General features: G+C 37.0%; 1 protein-coding gene and 1 long non-coding RNA gene across 15 annotated transcripts; both read right to left on the reverse strand.

The window, feature by feature from the left end:
• Positions 1-8,843: 8,843 nt before the first annotated feature.
• Positions 8,844-10,751, reverse strand: LOC138886355 (uncharacterized). The gene is made up of 2 exons (XR_011405046.1): positions 10,614-10,751; positions 8,844-9,441 (listed from the first exon to the last, which is right to left on the reverse strand). It is a non-coding gene; the product is annotated as an uncharacterized lncRNA (long non-coding RNA).
• A 3,519-nt stretch (positions 10,752-14,270) lies between these two features.
• On the reverse strand, positions 14,271-18,220 carry LOC104223229 (uncharacterized). 14 transcript variants are annotated; one of them, XM_070168048.1, is made up of 10 exons: positions 18,052-18,220; positions 17,805-17,876; positions 17,577-17,651; positions 16,835-16,918; positions 16,192-16,261; positions 15,954-15,987; positions 15,701-15,792; positions 15,037-15,083; positions 14,883-14,963; positions 14,271-14,576 (listed from the first exon to the last, which is right to left on the reverse strand). In XM_070168048.1, the coding sequence occupies exons 1-10, from the start codon at positions 18,076-18,078 to the stop codon at positions 14,505-14,507; spliced, it is 654 nt and encodes a 217-aa protein (XP_070024149.1). In that variant the 5' UTR covers positions 18,079-18,220; the 3' UTR covers positions 14,271-14,504. The 14 variants fall into 14 exon arrangements, 12 of the variants coding, with proteins under 12 accessions (XP_070024149.1, XP_009772917.1, XP_009772916.1 ...); XM_009774615.2 differs by having other exon boundaries at positions 15,037-15,078; positions 16,192-16,302; XM_009774614.2 differs by having other exon boundaries at positions 15,037-15,078; positions 15,948-15,987; positions 16,192-16,302.
• Positions 18,221-27,030: the final 8,810 nt, after the last annotated feature.

Here is a 27,030-nt window from a genome sequence, read left to right on the forward strand (position 1 = left end):
AATAAGGTTATTCAGAAAAGAAATTCCAAAGCGGAAGAGATGGCTCTCCATATTGTGTATACTATTAAGGACATTAACATTTTTCCTTCGTAAAGTAGTTGCAGTGAATGACAACAGAATACTAGTATTATTGCACTGTGGAGACACAAATGTTAGATGGAAAATATTTATCAAACCAAATATTTCGATCAAATCATTTTAATTATCATTGATAGAATAAGATGAAATGATATATTAATCAACTAATTATAATGAAGTATTAAATGATAATGTGAAAACACAAATAATGGGTGAAAATAAAATTTTCCCCGCTAAATTTTCTTAATCTATATATATATATATATATATATATAATTGAGAAATAGAAAAGTGAGGTGGCATGTGTCTTTGGCCAAGAATCATACTTATCTTTTTTCTCTTTTTTTTTTTTTTTGTTTTTTCCCCTCAAATTGGTTCTTTCACCGAAGAGTTGTAATAACCACGTTATACGAAGAGTCATAACTCTTCATTAATTAAGGGAATACATAGACAATTGATAACCGATAATATATTGAAGTTTTATTACTGTCAATCAATGTCCATCCATAATGTGATAGTGGAGGATTAAGTTGACTTCGATTCATTCTCCTTTTAATTATAACAAAAGTTTCATATTCTCTCCATACCAGCGTTTCTCCAATGTCGGTACCCTAAATATCCTTTTTAGCAGCATTTTTTCATACGAAGACATGATTAATGGTTCGATCAAGATAATCTTCATATAGTTACATGCCAACACTGTGTAAATAGTTGATCTATAACTTTTATTTTTTCCTTATTTTTTTTCTATCTCTATCTTTTCTTTTCTTTTCTTTTTTTCCTTCAAAATCTCTTACGCTTGTGTACCTCTTCCGCTTGGGATATTGGTAACTTATATACTTCGTCCCATTTTTTATTTTTACCAAATTGGAGCTCGGGGAGATGCGATTTTCGGGAGATTTTCAGAGAAAACAACGGGGAAAGTGTTATTAACTTAATTTTAGTTAGATTACCCGAATCTATTACTAGTTTTGACATTTAATTGGTGATTTTAGTTGGAAAATTTTTGAAAACCCTCTTGGTTTAATTTGAAGATTTGAGGGCCGAGTTGATGTCGGATTTTGGTAAAATTAGTATGGTTGGACTCGTGATTGGATGGGGTTTCATATTCCATGATTTTTGCCGGGTTCAGAGACGTGGGCTCCACGAGCGAATTTTTAGTGCAATTTCGAATTTTTAATGGAAAATGTAGAATTTCATATGGAATTAATTCCTATAATTTTTATTGATTGAATCGAATTGTTTATGACTAGATTTGAGAATTTCAGGCACGAATTCGCGAGGCAAAGGCTTGTTGGAATTTTGAATTGGTTGCAAAACGAGGTAAGTGTTTGGTCTAACCTTAGCTTGAGGGATTAGGAGTTGTGTCTTATTTGCTACATGTTAATTGTGGAGTACGACGTATAGACATGGTGACGAGTATCTATACGTTGGTGTCAAGCATTCCCGTGAGTCTTGTATTATAATTGTTATGACTCTGTTGCAGTTTATTGCGCTTCATATGTTATTATCAGCATTGTTCCCTTGTCGGGATGTTTGTTTGATATTATTGTTCCCTTGCCGGGATGTTTGTTTTGATAGTATTGTTCCCTTGCCGGGATTTTGTTTGATATTATTGTTCCCTTGCCGGGATGTTGTTGAAATATCATTGTTCCCTTGCCGGGAAGTTGTTATATTGCTCTTGTTCCCTTGCCGGGATTCCTTGTGATTATTATTGGCTTGTAACTGGGAGCGGGTGGTACGCCTATAATGAAATGGGAGCGGGTGGTACGCCTACCACAATATATAATGAAATGGGAGCGGGTGGTACGCCTACCACAAGATATAATGAAACGGGAGCGGGTGGTACGCCTACCACAAGATATAATGAAATGGGAGCGGGTGGTACGCCTACCACGAGATACATGAAATGGGAACGGGTGGTACGCCTGCCACGAAATATAATGAAATGGGAGCGGGTAGCACGCCTGCCACGAGATATATGAAATGGGATCGGGTTGCACGCCTGCAACAAGATGTGAAAAGAAAGTAAAATCTGCCTTTGTTTTCCTTATTTTTGTTAGTGGTTCGATTTTGATTCCTTTATAATTCTCTTGATATTCTGTTTTTACCCCTTTTTTTATGTTCAATACTCCAAATTTCAACAATTGTTACATTTTTAACTCAATTGATTTCTTAACTAAATTTTCCTTAAACCGTTTGAGGTTGTACTTTACCTAAAAAGGAATTTCTACTATATTTTGATTTATTGATTTCTCGTATTAAAGGTAATGATTCATTCGATATTGTACTTTAATTGAAAAGGGTATCTTCTTTATCAAATGATTTCTAAAAATAACTTCATCTTTTCTTGTTGATTTCCTAATTGGGTTGGAAGTTGTACTCTACTTTATGTTAAGTGAATGAGGCGTCACAAGGTGACCTTTACTCGAAAGAATTATATTCAAAAGATGCTTATTTGAAAGATATTTATTTAAAGGAAATATATTCAAAATATATTCATTGAAAAGCATATTATCTTAGAGATTATTACTTGAAAGATTTATAGGCAAAAGATTTATATTTGAAGGACTTGATAAATTGATTGCACTTGTATTTATTATTTGTTGAGAAACATTTATGGTGTTCTTGTTGCCTGCTACTTATATCACTGGTTGATCATTGTTGCCATCATTGTTATCTGCTTCCTATTATTTTTGTACGCTATATTGCACAGGTTTATTTGGTAGTCTGGTCCTAGCCTCGTCACTACTTCACCGAGGTTAGGCTAGGCACTTACCAGCACATGGGGTCGGTTGTGCTGATACTACACTCTGCACTGTGTGCAAATACTGATACCGGAGTGCTTGGACTGCAGTGAGGGTGTTGTCTTCAGCCCACACAGGCGACACGGGGTAGTCCGGCAGACATCTGCAGGCCTTGGCGTCACCTCCTATCTTTTTCTTTATCTTGTTTCCTTTACTCATTTCAGAAACAGTGTATTTTATCTTTTAGATTTTGTTTGTAGTATTCTTAGACCGTCTGTGAAGCTGTGACACCAAATTCCGGGTAGAGTTGTATTTAGACTTCCGCAGTTTTGTATTAAGATAAATTGTCAGATTTTGTCTTCCGTTTAATTATTTTCGCTATTTGCATGATATCTACCCATCACTGATAGTGATTTAAAATTGAAAAAGGTTAAGTAATTAGAATAATTTGGTTTGCCTAACTTTCACCAGTAGGCGCCATCACGGCTCTCGAGGGTGGGAAATCCGGTTCGTGACATATTTTCTTTTGGACGATTATTTGGTGTGGTAAAAAAATGCAAGATAGCGTTTGATGAATCTGTCAAATAAGGGTTAAACATGACATTTTTCACAAGTGAAGGAATAGTTAAGTTTGTTAAGACGGGTATCATAGGGGGTAGGGGCATGATCTTTACTTTTCTAGTTTCCTTTAGGAAATTATCAAGGCAAAAACTTATTTTAAGAAAGAAAAGGAAAAAGCACAAATATTATAGTTCGTACACTTGTGGTAATTAACTTACCATATTTGTAATTTTCACAAGTCTTTAGGGAATTATCACGATTGATTATGTAAAGTCAAGTGATAATGTATCGGATTCACTTACAAAAGGCCTAACTAGAGAGCTAGTTGAGAAATTATCAACGAGAATGGGACTATGGCCGAGAACAAGTCATAGTGGCGGTAACTCTACCTAGAAAATTGGAGATCCCAAGATCTAGGTTCAAAGAGATCAAACAAAGTCATTAATAACGGTTCAACATTATCAACTAAATTTTTGGTCCATTCTCGTGATGAGACAATGTTCAAGTAAAGGATAAAGCATTAAGGCTTTTTAATAATTTCTAAATTTGATATGGGGTATATCAAATAGTGTCTACGGGATGACACGTTTAGGAATCACCTATGTAAATGTGAAGTGTTAGCCGCTTCAAGGAGAGCTTTGTAAGGCCAGTTCTCTACGCAGTTATGAAATCAGGCGGTGTTCATGGCTGAAACGAACACAACAATGAGAACCAAAAACGGTTAAGGGTTGGTTGTATGACTTATGGTTGTCTAGGTATACACCAAAGTTCGACGGTTCAAAGATATCAAATCTACCGATTGACCGAGTATATCCGACATAAGTTCACTACGGAAAATTCAAAGGGAAACCTACTTATCGAGACGCAATTAATCCTTGTTTGTGACTCACGCAGTTTTTCATGCATGTTTCCGTGATATAGTCATTCCCCATTCATATGGGGGATTGTTAGGGTTTTAGTTTTAAGTATATTAAATGCTTAAAAGAGGGTGAATGAGAAATGGAGGGAAATGAAATTTTTAAGTGAAATTTTAAGTTCCCCCCCCCTCCCCCTCCCTCAGCAAAGGGACATTGTCCCATATTGGAAGAGGAAGAGGTTTTTTATGGGTATATAAGCAATTGCTCTTCTTCTAGCTCTTAAAGAGTTGAGAAGAAGGCAAGCCTCGCGCCATCCTCGTCGCTTGCTCGGCTTCGCCTTCGGATTGTGATTGATTAATTTTTTGGACCAAATTTATTTGTTAATAATAAAATATTAACAGAAATATTATTAAATATCCGTTTTAATAACAAAAATATTAATATTAAAATCCAATTTTCCGTTTTCTGTTTGGTAACAGAAAATTAACTACCCTCTTCAATTTTTCCTCTTTATTTTCCCTCTTTATTGTTGAGTAAATAACTATTTTTGTTATGACATTTATGTTGTGGCCGTCTTGCAAAAACATCCATTCTGAAGAGTTGCACCTCTTCAGATTTCAGCCCAACTTTGGCTATAAATACAAGTTTATTCTGCTCAGAATTTCTATACTGTTTTCTGAGTTTCTCCTCCTCCTTCTGCATACTTTTAACATCAAAAAAAGCAAAAGTAAGTGTGATTTGCTATCGAATTTTGTGTTCGCTGAAACACTGGGTTTGAAGTACCACTACACCAGTGTGTAATTCGTTCTATCCTGGGAGGAAATAATCCACAACCTTGGGTACTAGAAGGGGATTAAATTCTTTAAGGAAGCATTGTGAATTCAGTGGGCTCGGATTAAAATTATGTTTCTGTTTTTCATTTCTATTTATGTTAATTTATATTTTTCAGAATCATTGCTCATTATCAACCACTAAAGGCCATCTTTGGGGCCCTCATTATCATTAATTTTTCATCAATTGTTCATTACTATTAGCCCATCTAGGCCTCGAGGTCCAGTCTTGTGGCCCTATTGATTTGCATTTCTTATTTTCTTTACTCACAACTAACATCTATTGCCTAAGAACTAGTATTAAAATAAATCACATATTTTTAGAACCACAAAATTAAATAATAATTGTAATTACCATTTTCAATGTAAACACATACATACATACATACATACATACATACATATACATACATATATATATATATATATATACTATTATTTTTACAACGGCAATACAGTGTCATTTTTTCAATAAAAAGGTACCATGCTCCGAAGCGATATTATTTTATTTTATTTTTTATAAGTTTCAATATGAAAGTAGAAATAGGTTCCTGAATTTAATACACAACTCATATTTTGACGTATCTTTAATAAAGGATTTGAGATTCGAATACACCAATCTATTAGGAAAAATTACATTGAATAGCCGCTCCAAAATAATTATCAGAATTTTTTTATTATTATATATATTAATATATAATATACGTATTTTATATATAACTAGTGTATAGTTTCGTATATTTGGCTAGCAGATATAATTATTTTTGCCCGGTAGGCCAAATGTGTAACTTTCTCAATTAATTAGAATGGAGGACCATAATTGCTACTTCTATATACCGTAGGGGTCAAAATCAAAATCATGCTATATGACGATGCGCCTTAACAATTTTCTTTTGGACGATTATTTGGTGTGGTAAAAAAATGCAAGATGGTGTTTGATGAATCTGTCAAATAAAGGGTTAAACATGACATTTTTCACAAGTGAAGGACTAGTTAAGTTTGTTAGGACGGGTATCATAGGGGGGATAGGGGCATGATCTTTACTTTTCTAGTTTCCTTTAGGAAATTATCAAGGCAAAAACTTATTTTAAGAAAGAAAAGAAAAGCACAAATATTGTAGTCCGTACACTTGTGGTAATTAACTTATCATATTTGTAATTTTGTTTCACAAGTCTTTAGGGAATGGGAAACCGAAATCGAAAAGGAAAAGAAAATACTATATTAAACTTCACAAATCCTTAGACGTAAGGAATCCTAATCCAACACAAAAAACAAATAAATCAACCCTAGCCTTTGTCTCTATAAATTCTAATGCAGGCTACACAAATGGTCAAACTCAATTTTCAGAACCTATACTTTTAAGCTTTTGGAATGGAGCCATTAACCACCAGTGAAATTTATGTGTCCCCCCTATTTTGTAATATTATAAGAAATATTCCTGCTTCAGCCACTTCAGGTCACAACTTTAACTTGGATATTAATCTATTTGCCATGCATACTTACACCTGTGATGAGAACATTATCGAAGAGTTCAACTTTGGTACTAGGTGTGCTTGTAAGTATGAGTCATTATCAGAGGAAACTATTAACAGAGTTCTTTTGGGAACTGATTTTCCTTACTCAATAGAAAGGATTAAGTGGGATCTAACTGACAAAATTTTGGAGGACAAAGATGATTTGATCAAACATATCTTGGAGTTTGCACGTAGGGTGGAGAATGTTACACCTCCTTTCAAAGATGATGATACAGTCTATATAAACCTGTTATTTGTTAAGCCAGTCTCTGTATCTCCTCAAGAATTTGAACTTACAAAATCAAGAATTCTTGCAAAAGAGAGAGAATATTTGGCAGAAATACTTTGGGAAGAAATTTATGATAAAATCAAGCGATTTGGACAGGGATCATCTTTGTATGAAGAATTTCAATGGATAGAATATTACGTACAAGAACTTGTGATGAGAGGAACATGTAAATGGAGAAGCAGGTGTTTTGATGAGAATTACGAAAGGGAATTAATAGTGTCTCTAATTGAGAAAGCTAGGAGGGAATTTAAGTCACTGCCTGCAGTAAGATCAATAATTCGGTTTTTACAGAAAGTAAATGTTCCAAACGGCCATGATTTGACAGAGATATGTTCAATATGCATGGAGATGTATTTACCTAATTCGGAAGTTTACAGCATGCCTTGTAGGCACACTTTCCATTTTGACTGCATTGAGACGTGGCTCCTAAAAAACCCAAGTTGTCCTATGTGTCGGTACAAGTTGCCACCAATATTGGAGTTGAATTAGAAGTGCTCAGTCCTCTCTTGTAAAATTATATTTTAAGATATACTTTGTAATAAAATAGGTGTCTTTTGCTTTTAACACAAAAATTCTAGCTATTCCTATTGGATACTTGTATTCACAATGCATTATTGAAAGGCACATAGCTTGAAGAAATTTACTACTTTCCTTTCCCATATCACTTGCTTTAGACTTCCGTATACGAGGAATTTCTGACCACATCATAACAAAAATTATGAAAATTTGGATCAAGTTTAAGACAAGAATGTAAAAGCTATGATGGGTATTTAAATACAAACATGACATTAATTGCAATGTATAAAAGTAGATGAAATCAACTCATTGTTCATGAAAATCGCAAAATCGCAAATTTACCACCATTATACAGCTTGTTAGCTCTTCGTGAATCTTACATTTTTTCTTTGTGTTATCAAGTGTATTATATTTGGATTTTGTGGTACCTCTATTTTTCTTCTATGTTAAATCTCATCAGAACCAGGGACAAAAAGACAATTTTTCTTTTAAAATACCTTATGAGTGAGTTTCAGGGCTTAACGAAATAGTTTTTTTATCCTTCCAGGGTAGGGATAAGGCTGCGTACATCTTACTCTTCTCGTACCCTTGTTGAAGCTTCGAGTTATGCTTGATTTAATCTAATTACATCTTGGTTTGTACAGAAATGGAAAAACGATTGGAAGGGGGATGAGGAAATACAGCGGTTTTGAATTAAATATATTTTAGGGTAAGTTGCTTTTTCTAAGAGCGACCTGTTTTTGTTTTTTTTTGTTGTTTTGTCTACAAAAAAGAAAATATTCGTCACATATAAACAGCAAGAGAAACATGTTTCAGTGGCAGAAAGAACCAATCAGCTTGCCTTTTTTTTTCCGGTTTCCTCGTAATTCATAAGTAATAGTACATACACACAAGTTATGTCATATGTGGAACCTCTATTTTTTTTTAACGGGAAAATGTGAAATAAAAATAAGAATATTAGTAATACATGGATTAAACACTAAAAACTAACATAATTTTTTATTTTGTCTAAAAAGCAAATACATATTCTAAATTCAAGACAACTGCAAAGCGAATACGACAAGTTTACAGGCAGCAGGGAGAGGATAAATTAAGAAGAAGCACACACTGCACTTCATTTTAAATGTCACCAAGCATAATTAATCAACACAAATTTCAAACTACGGGTCCCATAGAAATCAATCAGACTGACAACTTTGAATTTGAGAACCACTCAGACAACCTAAGATCACGTCCAACAATGGAAACAATGTTTTGCATAGAACATTTAATCAAATTGTGGAAGAAGCAGACCACAGCCTGCAATTCAATATAACGGAGCACAAATATATATTTTAATCTACAAGTCCTACAAGAATCAATCTTAACACTCTGAACTTCACATTTGAGTTATTCAGGAAACCTAAGATCGTACGCTAAGGTTCCAAGAAAGCAATTCTTAGCACAGATCATTTATTCAAATACCCACATTTCATTAACGCCGTCCATCACTTCTCTATAGTTGTTGAAAGTATGAAAAAGCTAATACAGGAATAGTCATTGAGAAGTTTAGCAACTTCTGCGACTATGGTAGAAGACCTTCAACCACTATTTTTTAAAGGATTCATGCAGCTAAAGAAAAAATTAGAATAGGAAGGATGCCTAAAGAGAAATTGTCCAGCATCAAAAAGAGAACAAAGCCCAAGCCCAAGAAATAACCATGAAATAAAGGTTCTCATTTTGATTTCTTCCCCTGCTTCTTTTTTATCACTTCGTCAATGTACATTATACCTTTGCCTTTGTAAACTTCAGGAGGCTTACAGCTCCTCACAGAAGCAGCAAACTGATGTACCCTATACTTGTCAATTCCAGTGCAGCAAATCACATTGGGTTTGAAACAGTAGACACGAACTGCAGGGGGCACGGTCATTTCAACCTCATGGCTGTAACCCAGCTTAAGGTACAAGAGACGACCCTCAGATTCTGCCCTAGCCTTGAAACCGACTCCAACAATCTTGAGAAAGCGGAAGAATTTAGCTTCCATTGGATGAATTTAATCGATCAGCCGAACTAGGATATGACATGAAGAAAACTACATCAGTAGGCCAAACAAGAAAAAAAAAACTAGACAATAATAGAACAGGAATAGGCCAAACAAGAAAAAAACAAGACAAAAATACAACAAGATCACTCTTTCCACTAAGGGAGGCAAGCATGCCTACTATTAATACGAGATTTAGGACATCTAACTTAATGGTGTGTGACTAATACTTGGTCAAAACAACTACAACAGTTGAGTAGGATATGCTGATATGCAATGCCACTTTGTGACTAACAATGTGAATAGTCACTGCATATACAAAGGAAAACTAGTCAAGGAAGGGAAGGCAACCGAAGTGATTTTCCTTTTTGATCCAAAGAAAGGGGAAGAATTTTTTCGAGGGTGGGGGTGGAGAGAAGAGGGGACAAACAGGGGTTTCTTCCGATGCAGATTTGTAATATAATTAAGGGGGGTTTCAAATAATTAACTCCTACAATTAGATATACAACCAATTAAAAAGCTCGAATGGTGAGCAACAACAATCGTTTCTAAACCTTCTCAAGATGCAAAGACATGACTAGCTACTGAAGTGGGCTAGTTTAAGAGGACTCTGTGGTGATATTCAAGTATTACAGATTAAGCGGATTCTCAAGATGTGTTTTGGGTTTTACAAACGTGTTAAAGTCAGCAGAAATAACATTCAGCTAACTTGGCAAACAGAAAGAATTATCCAACTACTACGAATTAGTATATTGAAGCATACTCTCATTTCAGAAGCATCACATTCAAATAAATCCGTTAAGGAATTTCGTCGAGCAACTCCGAGGCATGACAATGAAGACTGCTCCAAAGTGTACAAACTAACACTCACCAAAACAGTAGGTAGCTGTTAACCTAAGACTAATAAACGAAAAACATTTCTAGAAGCAAATTAAATCTACCACAAAACTAGAAAACGGACATCCGCAGACGAATTTCATCGAACTATTCAGATGTAATGACAAACTTCAAAAACGCTGCTTTAGAGTATAAAAAAAAAAAAAAAAACTCACCAAAACAGTGAAATATCAACTATTTTCATCAAATAAAATTATAAAATGAAGGAACATTTCCCAATTTTTTTTTTTACATGTATCTCTGCCACAAAGAGAAACTAGTAGGATGAGAGCAATTGCGTAACAAGCTTGCTTTGAAATGTTACCTCAGTCAACCAAAGGTCCGCCGGAGATCTACAGTTCACCGGTCAGTGGAGCGTTCACTCTGTCGTGCAATGGACAGATGCGAACCCGAGAAACATTGAAATGGGCCTATATTATTTTTGGAAAATAGAATTGGGCCTATACTATACTGCATGACAGCCCACTTAAAAATAGTACTACGTTCCAATTTATGTGAACCTGTTTAACGAGGCATTTGCATCTATACCCACTTTTTGTGTCACGTTTTAACTTGTACCCGCTTGCAATTACCCACTTTTTCGCATAACTTCAGCATACGGGACTGAAGTAACAAAGGCAATCACACAAAACTTCAGCATTCTAGTAGCCAGGCCTGAAGTTCAGCTCTAGAGCTGAAGTTTTTATTTTGTAACTGTCGAACTTCAGCTCTAGAGCTGAAGTTTTTGTTTGTAAGCTTCAACTCTAGAGCTGAAGTTTTTGTTTTATAACTGTCGAACTTCAGCTCTAGAGCTGAAGTTTTTGTTTGTAACTGACAAACTTCAGCTCTTTTGTTTGTAAGCTTCAGCTCTAGAGCTGAAGTTTTTGTTTTGTAACTGTCGAACTTCAGCTCTAAAGCTGAAGTTTTTGTTTGTAACTGGCGAACTTTCACTCTAGAGTAGAAGTTTTTGTGCTAGAAGAACTATTTGTGCTCAGGAAGGTTGCATGTATGATTACTAAGTTCCAACAACTCGATTTGTCTTAGCTTCTGAATCTTTTCCACCAAAAACATACGACAATCCAAAATCTGATATTTGAGGTTCATTACCGTCTAGAAGAATATTGTTATTCGCCTTCAGATCTCTATGGATAGTATGTATCCTTTATGAAGATAAAGAAGCTCCTTGGGCAATGATAAAGACACGAATCCTCCATTAATCTAGCATTTCTTTAATTTTTGTTTGAATCTGTCAATTCCTTTGTTAGTAATTGAGAGACCAGGAAGAAAGTGTTCATTTATATAGTATCACTGCATGGGAAGAACATCCTAAGGTTCTTAATTGAGATTCTCCTATATATGATTCGAGAGAGTTGCAAAGCAAGGAGGAGGAGAAAGGGGACTGAAGTTATTTAAAAAGTGGGTACAAGTTAAAAGTTTTTTAAAAAATGGGTATCGGTTAAATGGGGGCGGCCAAATAGGCGCTCCGTGCAATTTTTACCTGTTTAACTGGGTACAAAGTTTAAGAAAAAATGAAGAGTTTTGTAATTTGTGGTCCTAAACAAGTCAAAAAGGGGTTCAAAGTATTTGTGTGGTTATAAAAGCTTCTCATTAAGGGTAGAATTGTAAGTTTAAGCTAAATTATTATCAAATTTAGAAAGAGATCATTCTTTTGGAACGGACCAAAAAAGAAATAGGTTCACATAAATTGGAACAGAGGGAGTACCTTATAGCAATATTTAGAGAAAGAGGAATTTTTAGAAACCACTATTGTATAGTGATTATTAACTTTTTAAAGCTACCATATATATAATTATTTTTCATAACTACTATTTATTTATTACGCGACTGTATTTGCGCTACTGTATTCATAAATACAGTAGCAAAATTTGCCTAAAAAATAGGGGAGTCCAGCGATTTAATAATAGAAAGAGGAACAATTAGCGTATATTACTCCTAATGTAACTCAACAAAATCAATTCTACATGAACTTCGCTACTACTGTGCCGTATTTCATGTATTCACGCGATTATATTTATAAATACAATGAGGTAATCTGCCGAAAAAATAATGATTACGGGTGTTTAATAACGAAAAGCGCAATATTGAATTGTATTCAATTTCACTATATTGAGTTCAACTATATTCAAATAATTAAAAATCAAGAAATATGGCGTATACCATTCTATTCAATTCGATTATATACATTGTATTCAATTCACACATATTATTCACTATTATACATTATATTCAATTCGACTGTATTCAAATAACAAAAAAATTACAAACACAGTGATATTCAGTTGTATTCAAAAAATACAAGCCTTCAAAATACATAAATACAAGGAAAAAAATGTATTTATATAAAAATACAATATATTTGAGTGTATTTGCACAGAATGCAATGTATTTGTATCATTGTATGTGACTAAAGCGAAGAAGAGAAGGAAGTTCACCGGAGATAGCGTTTTCCGGCCAAGCAAAATATTGTATACATTGTATTAAAATTAAAAATGGAGACGAACAAAAATTCGATCCTCAAATCTTCTCCGGCGTAGCCATGCCAGATCTGTTCGCCTAAGAAGTTGAGCCAATAATGAATGATGACGCCGACACCGATTAGAAGCAGCATTGAATGGCGTCGTTGAAGAAGTAGAATTAGGAGTTTGGAGAGTAGAAACTTGATAATAGATCTCTCATACTCTTTGCTTTATCGTCCATTGCTACATCTCCATCTGCCTCCATTTTTATTTTTATTGGTCTCCGTGAATTCATGATTTGTTTATTTTTGCTCGAAGAGAGAGAAGGAAGAGAGAGAGAAAAGAATATAATTGGCGTATTTCATGCCTCAATGATAGGTATAAATAAATATCTGTTTTGATTATAAAATATAAAATGTAGTTATTAGTAATAATATTTTGAAATTATTTTGGTTTATAATAAACGGGGTGTAATAGTTTGGTATAGCAGGTAAAATTTCCTTCGGGGTTTACACTTTGATGATATTTACAAATTACAATACCCGCTTATATTATTAGCTGGTGTTTAGACATAGATTTGGTTAAACTTGAAAAAAAAAGGTTATAGAAGTTGTATTGAAATATAGCTTTTGAAAGTTCAAGTTGTGTTTGAACATGCATTTTAATTGAATAAAAGTTAAATTTTTGTGAGAGGAAAACACTCGCACCTAAAACTGGCCAAACTAATATTTGAAAGTTGAAAATTTTTCTTTCAAAAACTGGTCAAATTCCATGAACAAACAACATTTTCAAACCAAGTTTTATGTCCAAAAGAGGAGTTTTGAGTCAATGGATTTTGGGAACTTTTCAAGGGAACCAAACCGTCAGGAATTTTGAACTTTGTACGTTGACCTTGCATTATCAGATTTTGGTCCGTGATCTGTTTGTTGATCACTGGTGAAATTTGGAGTAACTTCCTAAATTTCGGTCAAATATCACTCCAGAAAATTAGCTACTGTGGCCACTATTTAGCGTGGTGGGGAGACGCAGGAAACAGCTCTGAAGCAACAGTGTAATTTGCAATTTTATATTCCTAGGCAACTGGCTTGAAGGAATACGTGTTTTCAGAAAAATATTTTAACTTTTGAAATCATCATTATTCGTTTCCCAATGTCTGTTTAGATGTAAAATTAAGTGATACTACTGACTACACGATATATGGACGGGTGATGTTCTTCGGTAGTAAAGGTTTAACACAATATGTCTAAGTAAGGATTGAAACAAATTATAGGAGGTAAAAGTTTAAGTGCTTCCAAAGAAAAATAACTTCAGTGCATACGAGAAGAAATCAACTTCGGTGGAGAATATTTTCCGTGGAGGAAATATATTTCGAAATTCAAGATAAATAAACACTAAAAATAATTTCATCAAGGAAAATTGCCGGGTACAGACGGAAAACATGTGTTTATGCATGACAAAGTGTTACCTTAAGTATAAACGTAGGTGACATGCTTAATCCTATAATTAGTAAATAGTAGTAATTAATATAAAGCATAAGAATAGTATTTTAGTGATATTAAAGATAACTACAACGTCTATATGTTCATTAAAGCAAGCGGTATAGAGTAAGAGAAGATAAACGACTTTCTTTTTCATTTCGGCATGTTCCAAACCTTCACTTCAGAAAGACAATATTATAAATTCGAAAATCTAGGGAGAGTAATCTTTTGCAATGGGTGAGGAGTGTTCGTTCCCAGCAGCTAGAGTGCTTCTTGAATAAGCTTTTCAGTGAGACTTCTTGGGAGTCCCATGACATGATCAGCAGTTCCAATCTGTAGAGAAATGGGAAGAAAGAGTATAATCAACGGATCGTGGAATTCTTTTCCCTGTTGTCGACACCAATAAGCTGTCCACTTGAAAAGTTAAAGAGATATTGATCGAGCTGTTGATGATTATGCATGCATTCTGTTTGATATTTCCTATTCGAATTAATGTCCACCAGAATACTTTTGAAGTCTGTAAGATAATTGAAACCTCCAGAGAGTGACATAGAATCATGTCAAATTTATAGCTCAGGGATAACCATATAACCACTCCCATCAAAAGTTAAATATATACTATATGAGAGAGAGACGAACCACAGTATCAACAAAGGGCAACGTCAGTGGATGTTCAAGCATTAAACCACCAGCAACATTAAGTATTATTCCTTCCTCAATCTACACAATTAGCACTAGAAGTTAATGTTGGAGGTAAAGAACATCCCATATTTAAGGACACTGTCATATTTACCAGGCTATCAATGACCTCATCAGGTATCTCATGGAAATATACCTGCACTTAAGCAGCAGAACAGTATACTCCGTGTTAACTAATCATATTATGTGCAACAAAGTCAGCAAGAAGTTCTGTGAGCAAAATCATGTTGCATCCCACCATCAAGAAAGAACCAGTTCACAACAGTAATAAAAGGAGGGGCATGTAGAACATAAAACTAGCCAACTAACAATTCCGGGAGCTGTGAGAAGATTGTATTGGCGTTCCAATAAGCACATAAAAACGGAAGCATTTTGGCATTCTTATAAACTGGGATGGTCAGAGTAAAAGGAAGTCTTCATTCAAGTTAAGTATATATAGGGAAACATATTCATGGATGAAGAGAGTTAATGCTGATGGGCTTTAATTAACCAGTTTCCATCAACATTCACTCTTTTCGCCTGGGATAAGCATTAATATACTTATTTAATATCTATAGTTGGATTTCTGAATAGCTTCAAAATGGCACATCGCCTTAATCCTTGCTCGCACATCACACACGCTTATGCATCAGATGCAGCAAAGCCTACGTCACCATTGGAACATATCAATTTAAGCAAGAATGTACTGTATAAATGCGTATTTGTACTTCAAAAGTCTCCAACACAAGGAATTACTTCACTTGGAGAAAAAGATATACCTCTGACCTTTCCCAAGCTCCTTTTCTTATCCCCTTTGTGAGGTTGGTCACCACAACAGATCCCACAACCGTGGCTTGACCACCAGAGTAGCCTGCAATTCATAACAAGAAGAATGGTAATAATGCTAGTAAAGAAAAAGAACAACCTGACCAGCTGAGACACTGGATGAAACTACAACAACAACAACATAACTAGTGTATTTCCACAAGTGGGGTCTGGGGAGAGTAATGCGTACGCAAACCTTACCCTTACCTTGTGCAGGTAGAGAGGTTGTTTCCGATAGACCCTGCTCACGCAAGCATAATCACAACATTCAAGAAAATGAAATATAGCAGTGAAGATTTCATGGAAAAGAAGCAGTACCAACAACGAGATAGTAACAAAACAGAGCAAAAGCAACATCAGGTAATACTAAAGTCCAAAAATAAGGCAAAACAAGAGTAATACGTAAGATACTGGATGAAACTGCCAACCACAAATGCAGACATACTTTTGATGAATTGGCGCGCTTCTTCCTTACTTGACGGCTTTTCTCTAATAATTCCTTGGTACACCGCCACCTCGATACCAATAGATGTAGGTAAGATATAGCCAAAAAGATCTATTTTCATCCAAGAAAAAATTCATTAGACGGCTCAAGCACTCTATTTTTTGCAATATACTTTTTAACAGTGATATTGAATAAGATTGCCCATCACGGAGCAAGCCTGGAGCATCCAATTTTTAAATGAATCGTGAGACCAAAGCAAAAGACAAAAAAACTAGCTAACCACACAATATACGTCAATCTAAAATGGCATTACAATATGCATCAGCTGCTCGCAACATTTATCTAACAAAAGAATTTACATCAAGCTAATGTGGACACTTTTTCCAGGACTTCTCCTATACAAAGTTACTTAGTTAAAATAATGTAATGCTATTATTTGTTTATTGCTAAATGTGCCGATATCTCCAACTACTTTTGGAACAAATGAAAAATAGCATTAACTGGTTTTTGGTGAGCCCTCAATTCAATTACTGAAATAACTATGAAAATGGCTTAATTTTCTGCTAGATAACTTGAACTACATGTCATTAGCAATACCATGGTACTTGAAGTATTCCCTAGCAATGTGGAGAAATAAACATACTGTGTCTGCAGTAATCAAGAGAGTGGGATGAGTATTTTCCTCCAAATGATCAGTTGTTTCAAGCCTTGACATAATAGCATCTGCCTAAGAAGAAAAGTCCAGTAAGCAAACATAAGACTTGTTCTTACAGTACTGGAACATGATATCAATGTATTACATATTAGGCACTCGTCTCAATCTATATGGCATGCTAGAGTGTCATGGAATGGAAGGAAAAGAAATGAGTTGATTATAGTGAGCCGAACTACTCAGAATCAGTCGAATGCCAACAGAAGAGAAGTAACCATTTATTGATAGTCCCCAACCATCAAATGGCAATTTGATAACTCAAATAATTGATGGGCGAAGTGGTTAAAAACTTTCACCGGGACACCAAAGATGTCAAGGGGACACTCAAGAATAAATCTAATCCAATCACCAGAATCTTGGATTTGACCTTCTTATTGATATTATATGCTATACAGTTATTAATAGAATTCATCACAGAACTGCACTACGATAACTCCTGGCCGTTATACCTAGAGTTTCTGTTACTTAAAAATCCTACCAGATACACTACAAAGATCTTCCATTCAAGTTTCAAATTGCTTGCATAATAATAAAATTCGATTAATGTTCTAACCTATTCTAGCTACACAAAAATAGGTTTTGGCATTAGGAAACTTCCACCAACTTCATTAGTGAAATTAACTGAAGAAGACATGAAAAATGTTCAAATAATTCAAGAAAGGAGGTGGCATACCTTTGCTTCTGCTAGAGCTACCACTAATTCCTCAGCATTTTCCTTCCTAATGCTCTTTTCGTCAATGTCAGCAGTCTAATCCACAAAACAATTTGATTTTAAGCCAAAATCTACTAGAAAAGACAACCCCTTTTTAGGAAACTTAGACCGGGTCCAGAACCTAAAGCGACCATAAAATTCGAGTTGTAGCGAAAATACAGAAACTTTTAAAAGCAAAATTGGACGTACCATAACTGTAAAATCATAACCCATGTCAGCTAGAATTTTCCGACGTGCCATGGAGGAAGAACCCAGGATTATCTTTCAACATATGGAACCATTAGTCATTTACTTCTACATTCAGTATATCATAGAATTGTAGGAAACAAACATGAAACATTAACTTTCAGATAAGAACAGAGCATTGTGTTAATTGTTAAACCTCAAAAACTTTGAGAAAAAATGAAGGCAGTTCATCAGTGGGTGAAAAACAAACCTTGAAGGACAAGTTCTTCGGAGCCATTTGTTTGCCCGCCTCTTTCTCACCTATGTCTAAGAGTGTAACGGTTAGCTTTGGAGATAAGCAAACGAGAATTATCTGAAGAGAAAGAAAACGAGTGGTTTTAAGGTGGAAAAAGTAGAATGACTGGTTAGTGCTAGGGGAAGCAGGGCAAATCTAGAATTTTGGGACGGGATGTTAAAATATAAATAATTAGATATATGCAAAAGTAAGCGGAGTTAACATATATTAAATATATATAAAATAAAAAAATTATCTAAAAAAATAGTATAATTTTCTGGCGAAAGGGTATCACGTAACACCCCTTGCTTTAATGTGGCTCCGCTACTGCTTTAATGTGGCTCCGCTACTGCGAGGAAGTCCAACCTTTTTTTTTGTGCGCATAGCAAGACAAAATAAGATTTGCTTGGTACAACTGCGCAAGCACCATGGGCAGGATCTAGAGCCGTCAAAATGGGTTTGGCCCGTGAGGTCAGCCTAATCCAGTCCGCTACTTAAGTAGGGTTGGGTTGGGATTTTTTTTAGCTCATTTAAATTGAGGCTTATAAGCCCGACCCAAGTCAGCCCGCTGGCCCTTGAGGCTTGACCGAGGCTGGCCTGGGCCGGCACGTGGGCCAAAAATTAATTAAATTCAAATTTAAATATAAAAAAAACTAGAAACTAAAAAATATTAATTATATATAATTCCCATTTTTCAATCTTAGATTGCTCATTTACCCTTGCATATCAACTAGAATTTATATTTTTGACATGCGTGTAGTATGACAAGATTAGTTTTTCTTTTGCTTAACTAACAACGAACTAGAAAAGTTTTAAGTGACCAATAATATTTTTTTTCAAAAGAAAATATTACTTTAAGTGACCAATAATCAGTTTGGTTACTTTAATATATTATTAATTATTAAATTGCTCTTTAGTATAAAAAAGGTCAAGTTTTAATACCAAAGAAAATTAACAACACTAGCAAATTTCATGAATTTTAAAAATTTATGGACTATAATGATGAAATCAACAAATAATGTTAAACCTAAATTAAAAAACTTTAACATATAAACTTATTGATGCAATTCCTGAACCTAAGGAAAGTGAAAGAAAAATACTAAAAGAATATTCATGTAACGTTAAAAAAAGAAGAGCTGCAGATATAGAGAATTTGCATTTCAATTACGAGATTCCTTGTCAAATATCAAGATTCTTGTACATTCTAAATAAACAGAAGTCGTTCATATGATTAAAAGATTATGTCACGAAGAAATATCTAATGATTTGAAAAAATATTTTTTCTAAACAAATTGCAGGGCCGTCCCGCCCTAGCCTGCGGACCTCTTAGGGCTGGGCTGGGCCGACAATTTTAAGGCCCATATAGATGGAGGGCCAGCCCCCCTAGCCCATCAAATTTAAAAGCCCACGAGGCTTGGGCTGGCTAGCCCGTTTTGACACCTCTAGCAGGATTTATGAACTCTGTCTCGTATTATCACTATGTGTTTCTCTTTTATACGTCCTCTAAAAAAGTACTTCCTTCGTTCACTTTTACTTGTCATGTATATTAAAAATAAATTTTTATTTTTTCTTAACACTTTACGCATTTCAAGAGAAGATAAAGTTTTTTTTCCTATTATATCCACAGTATTTATTACTCATTTCAAATCATTTTCTCAAATCCAATAAAATATGCATCAATTAATATGGGTATCATGGTAAATTATGCACTTCATTTATTATTTCTTAAGGGGCGTAAAAAGTCAAAATGTGCCAAGTAAAAGTGAATGAATGTAAAATAATTTTAAAACTCCAGTTTGAATGAGTAAATATTTTTTTGTATTTTCATTTTTTAGTAAATATAAAATGAGAAAACTAATCATATATTATAGTAAAAATGAATCTATGAAAAGAGGTTGTCACGACCCGAATTTTTCGCCCTCGGGAGTCGTGATAGCGCCTACTAATGGGAGCTAGGCAAGTTGACTGTTTGAACAACTTACTTTCTTTTCCATTTTTAATTCTTTAACAATTATGAGCAATAACTTAAAGACGACGAAATTTATAACAAGCGGAAGAAAACAATAAAATTACTGAGTATGTCCAATACAACTATTTAACAAGACTACCCAGAACTGGAGTCACCGCTTCACAAACGGTCTAAGATTACTACAAACAAAGTCCGAAAGATAAATGATGCACTGTTTCTGAAATAAGTAAATGAAACAGGATAAAGGAATAGAGGGAGATGCGAGGGCCTGCGAACTGCCTTGGATCTCCGTATGGACTAAAGGCAACCACCCAAACTAAGGTCCAAAAGTTGCTGCTCCGGGATCTGCATACAGTGCAGAGTGTAGTATCAGCACAACCGACCCCATGTGTTGGTAAATGCCCAGCTTAACCTCGGCGAAGTAGTGATGAGGCTAGGACCAGACTACCAAATAAACCTGTGCAGTTTAACTATATACAGCGGAAAAGAAGAACAGTAATATACAGTCAAGTATGAGAGGGGAAAACGTGTTGCGAGGAAACATCAATTAAGAATAGAAAGACAGCGGGTAAATAAGAGGAACGCCGTATCTCAACTATCAACAAGAATCAGAAATCAAACAAGTGCACGACATCACCCTTCGTGCTTTTATTCTCGTCCTCACCAAAGCAATCAAGTAATAAAAATGTGCACGACATCACCCTTCGTGCTTTTACTCTCGTCCTCACTAAAGCAATCAAGTAATGAAAATGTGTACGACATTACCCTTCGTGCTTTTACTCTCTCCTCATCGTATAATCAATATAATCGGCACAGAATTGTACATCGTGCAGAACAGCATCACCCTTCGTGCTTTAAACTCTTCCTCACAAATTCATACACGACATCACCCTTCGTGCTTTAACACTCTCTCACAAAAACAATATACGGCATCGCCCTTTGTGCTTTAACACTCTTCCTCACCCAAACAACAATCACATACAATAGGGCAAGGAAATAAATGAAATTACAATAAGAATCCCGGCAAGGGAACAATAGTTCAACAATCAAGTCCCGGCAAGGGACAACATAAAAAAGCCTCAACATCCCGACAAGGGAGATAACATTAAAAACAACAATATCCCGACAAGGAAGACAATATAATGATTCTCTTCTCTTTTTCACTTTTACTTCACAACTCACTTTACAACTTGAGCCAATGCTCTAAAAGGTTCAATTACCACTTATACTTTCACATTTCATTATACAACTTGATCCAACGCTCCTCAATGTTCAAATATCACAATTACTTCCACAAACTTTGGCCAACAATAGAAATCATCACCAAGGCATGAATAATACAATGAAGTCATAATAATCACAATATAAGACTCACGGGCATGCTTGAAACCAACGTATAGATACTCGTCACCATGCTTATACGTCGTACTCAACAAATACCACATAGCAAATAGGACTCAACTCCTAATCCCTCAAGCTAAGGTTAGACCAAACACTTACCTCGATGCCACGAACACAATTCAAGTCTTAACTATCGCTTTACCCCTTGATTTCACCACTAATTCGCTCGTATCTAGCCACAAGTTACTTAATTACATTAATAATTGCTAAATGAATCAATTCTAATGCATGAAAATAATTTTTCCAAAATTTTACCCTAAAAGTCAAAAATCATCCCCGGGCCCACATGGTCAAAACCCGAGGTTCGAACCAAAACCCAAGTACCCATTACCCCAGGAACCCAAATATATATTTTGTTTTGAAATCGGACCTCAAAATCTGAAAAACCTAGGTTCTACCTAAAACACCCAATTTCCTCCATGAAAATTATTGATTTTGAGTTGAAATCATGTGAAAAGATGTTACGGATTGAAGAAAACTAGTTAGAAATCACTTACAATCGATTAGGAAGAGAAGCTGCCTTTGAAAAATCGCCCTAGAGAGTTTATGTTTTGAGAAGAAGTGAAAAATGGTTGAAAATGCATCTAAGTTATGAAGTTACAGGTTGCAGTTATCGCAATTGCGACCAGGGTTCGCAATTGCGAACCCAGACTCTGCTGAGCTCGCATTTGCGAACATCCTGTCGTATCTGCGATGACAGGCCCAAATGGGGATCATTGCATTTGCGAAGAAAAATCTCGCATTTGCGAGGAATTGCTGGCCTGGACTATTTCGCATTTGCGACTCAGCCCTTGCATTTGCAAATGCGAAGCCTGCTGGCCTGCAATAGAACAACTGAAACCTGCAATTTTCCCAAGTCCAAACTCCACCCCGTGGCCTATCCAAAACTCACCGGAACCCTCGGGTCTCCAAACCAAACATGCACACCAACCTAAAAACATCATACGGACTTGCTCGTGCATTCAAATCACTCAAATAACATCAACAACTATGAATTTAGCATCAAAATCATGAAATTACCTAAGAACTTCAAATTTTCCGATTTTCTTAATTAAGGTCCGATTCACGTCATTTCAAGTCCGTTTCTTACCAAATTTTACAGACTCGACTTAAATCATATATAAGACCTGTACCGGGCTCCGGAACCAAATACGGGACCGATACCATCAAATTTTAAGCATATTTCATTTTCAAAAACTCATAAATATTCCAGAAAATAATTTTCTTTAAAAATTCACTTCTCGGGCTTGGGACCTCGAAATTCGATTCCGGGCATGCGCCCAAGTCCCATATTTTCCTACGGACCCTCCGTGACCGTCAAATCACGGGTCCGGGTCCGTTTATCCAAAATATTGACCGAAGTCAACTTAATTCATTTTAAAGTCAAAATTCATCATTTTTCACAGACTTTCACATATTGGCTTTCCGGCTACGTGCCCGGACTACATACACAAATCGAGGTGAGACAGAAAGAGGTTTTTTTAAGGCCTCGAAATGCATAATTTATTTTTAAAACAAGTGATGACCTTTTGGGTCATCACATTCTCCACCTCTAAAACAACTGTTCGTCCTCGAACGGACAGAAGAATGAAGTACCTGAGTCGGGAAAAAGATGGGGATAACGGCTCCGCATATCGGACTCGAACTCCCAGGTCGATGCCTCAGCAGGCTGACCTCTCCACTAAACATGAACAAAAGGAAAACTCTTCGATCTCAACTGACGAACCTGCCGGTCTAGAATAGCTACCGACTCTTCCTCATAAGACAAGTCCTTGTCCAACTGGATAGTTCTAAAATCTAACACGTGGGATGGATCGCCATGATACTTCCGAAGTATGGACACATGAAACACTAGATGCACGACTGATAAGCTCGGCGGCAACGCAAGTCTGTAGCCACCTTCCCCACTCGATCAAGAATCTCAAATGAGCCAATAAACCTAGGGTTAAGCTTGCCCTTCTTCCCAAATCTCATCACGCCCTTCATAGGCGACACTCGAAGCAATACCCGTTCACCGACCATGAATGCCAAATCACGAACCTTATGGTCACCATAACCCTTTTGCCTGGATTGAGCTGTACGAAGCCTATTCTGAATGATCCTGGCCTTGTCCAAGGCATCCTATACTAGATCCGTACCCAACAACCGAGCCTCTCCCGGCTCAAACCATCTAATCGGCGACCGACACCGCTACCATACAAAGCCTCATAAAGAGCCATCTAGATACTCGACTGGTAGTTGTTGTTGTAGGCAAACTCTGCTAAAGGCAAAAACTGATCCCACGAGCCTCCAAAGTCAATGACACAAGCTCGGAGCATATCCTCCAAAATCTGAATGGTCCGCTCGGACTGCCCGTCCGTCTGAGGATGAAACGCTGTGCTCAACTCAACCCGTGTGCCCAACTCTCGCTGAACTGCTCTCCAGAAATGTGAGGTAAATTGCATATCTCGATCCAAAATGATAGACACGGGCACACCATGAAGACGAACAATCTCTCGGATATAGTTCTCAGCTAACCTCTCGGAAGAATATGAGACTGCCACAGGAATGAAATGTGCTGACTTGGTCAGCCTATCAACAATAACCCACACTGCATCGAACTTCCTCTGAGTCTGTGGGAGTTCAACAATGAAGTCCATAGTAATATGCTCCCACTTCCACTCAGGAATATCAGTCTTCTGGAACAAACCACTGGGCCTCTGATGCTCGTACTTAACCTGCTGACAGTTCAAACACCGAGCCACATATGCAACGATATCCTTCTTCATTCTTCTCCACCAATAGTGATGCTGCAAATTCTGATACATCTTAGCGGCACTCGGAAGAATAGAGTACCGGGAACTATGGGACTCCTCTAAAATTGACTCTCGAAGCCCATCCACATTAGGCACACAAACTCGACCCTACAATCTCAAGACTCCATCATCTCCTAAGGTAACCTGCTTGGCACCTCCGTGCTGCACCGTGTCTCTAAGGACACACAAATGAGGATCATCATGTTGTTGATCTCGGATACGCTCCAATAAGGAAGAACGAACGACTATGCAAACTAACATACGGCTGGTCTCAGAAACATCCAACGTCACGAACTGATTGGCCAAAGCCTGAACATCCAAAGTAAGCGGTCTCTCACCGACCGGAATATAAGCAAGACTGCCCATACTAGCTAACTTCCTACTCAAGGCATCGACCACCATATTGGCCTTTCCCGGATGATATAAGAGAGTGATATCATAGTCCTTTAATAGCTCCAACCACCTTCTCTGCCTCAAATTTAGCTCCTTTTGCTTGAACAAATACTGCAGACTCTTGTGATCCGTGAACACCTTGCATGCCACGCCATACATATAATGCCTCCAAATCTTCAGCGTATGGACAATAGCTGCCAATTCCAAATCATGAACCGAATAGTTCTTCTCATGAATCTTCAACTGCCACGAAGCATAGGCAATGACCTTGCCATCCTGCATCAACACCGCACCAAGTCCAATACGAGATGCATCACAATAAACTGTATATGGCCTTGAACCTGTGGGCAAAACCAACACCGGTGCCATATTCAAAATTGTCTTGAGCTTCTGAAAGCTCGCCTCACACTCGTCCGACCACCTGAACTGGGCACCCTTCTGGGTCAACCTGGTCATCGGGGCTGCAATAGACGAAAAACCCTCCACAAATCGATGATAGTAGCCTGCCAATCCCAAGAAGCTCCGGATCTCTGTAGCTGATGCTGGTCTAGGCCAGTTCTTGACTGCCTCAATCTTCTTCGGATCAACCTAAATACCCTCTGCTGATACAACATGACCCAGGAATGCAACTGAACTCAACCAAAACTCACACTTCGAAAACTTAACATACAACTGACTATCCCTCAAAGTCCGAAGAACCACTCTAAGATGTTGCTCATGCTCCTCCCGGATATGGGAATAGATCAAAATATCATCAATGAAGACTATCACGAACGAATCCAAGTAAGGCCTGAACACTCGATTCATCAGATCCGTAAAAGCTGCTGGGGCATTTGTCAACCCGAATGTCATCACCAAGAACTCATAATGCCCGTACCGAGTGCGGAAAGCTGTTTTAGGGACATCAAATGCCCTAATCCTCAATTGATGGCAGCTAGATCTCAAGTCAATCTTCAAAAATACTTTGGCACCATGAAGCTGATCAAACAAATCATCAATCCTCGGCAATAGATACTTATTCTTAATTGTAAAATTATTCAACTGCCGGTAATCAATACACATTCTCATCGATTCATCCTTCTTCTTAACAAACAATACCGGCGCACCCCAAGGCGAAACACTAGGTCTAATGAAATATTTTTCAAGCAAGTCTTGCAACTGCTCCTTCAACTCAAGCGGGGCCATACGATACGGCGATATAGAAATGGGCTGGGTGCCCGGAGCCAAATCAATGCAAAAGTCAATATCCCTGTCGAGTGGCATACTCGACAGGTTTGAAGGGAATACCTCAGGAAACTCACGAATAATGGGCACAGAATCAATAGAAGGAACATCAGCACTAGAATCACGAACATAGGCCAAATAAGCCAAACACCCCTTCTCGACCATACGTCGAGCCTTCATATATGAGACAACACTACGGGTAGAATGACCAGGAGTCCCTGTCCACTCTAAATGTAAGGTCACAGTCTTGGCATGACAATCCAAGATAGCGTGGTAATGTGATAACCAGTCCATCCCCAATATGACATCGAAATCAACCATGTCCAGAAGAAGTAAATCTACACGAGTCTCAAGACCCCCAATCACAACTATACATGAACGATGGATTCGATATACCACAATAGAATCTCCCACCGGTGTAGACACATAAACATAAGTACTCAAAGAATCACTAGGCATGACCAGATACAGTGCAAAATAAGGCGACATATAAGAGTATGTAGATCCTGGATCAAATAAAACTGAAGCATCTCTGTTATAAACCAGAATAGTACCTGTAATAACTACATCGAAAGCCTCAGCCTTGAGCCTGGCTAGAAGAACATAACATCAGGGTTGGGCCCCACCACCCTGAACTACATCTCTAGGACGGCCTACTACTGGCTGGCCTCCACCTCTAGCGGCCTGAGCTCTACCTTTATTACCTCTACCTCCACCTCTAGCACCTCTAGCTGGCTGGACGAGCTGTGGAACACTCAGTGCCTGAACCATGGCACGGGAACCCTGATGCTGAAAGCTATTCGATGCTCGAGGGCAAAACCTAGCAATGTGACCCATCTCACCACAAGTGTAACAAGCCCTCGGTTGCCGAGACTGCTGACCCTGACGACCTGAATGTCCACCCTGAAAACTCTGGAGCGGTGGTGCACTGATAGGAGCTGGTGGTGCACTGTAGGACTGCTGATCAGAATACTACATATGAGAACCATGACCACCTGAAGCACCGTGAAAAACCTGAAGTGCCGACTGAAAAGGCCTAGGAGGATGGACTCTACCATACGAATCTCTGCCTCCAAACGAGGTACTATTGAATCGGCCTGAATGATGAGGCCTCTTGTCAGACCCCTGACCACCTCCCTGCGATAGAACCATCTCAACTCTCCTGGCCACATT

This window comes from Nicotiana sylvestris, chromosome 2 (assembly GCF_000393655.2).
Source record: "Nicotiana sylvestris chromosome 2, ASM39365v2, whole genome shotgun sequence".
Classification (NCBI taxonomy): Eukaryota; Viridiplantae; Streptophyta; class Magnoliopsida; order Solanales; family Solanaceae; genus Nicotiana; species Nicotiana sylvestris.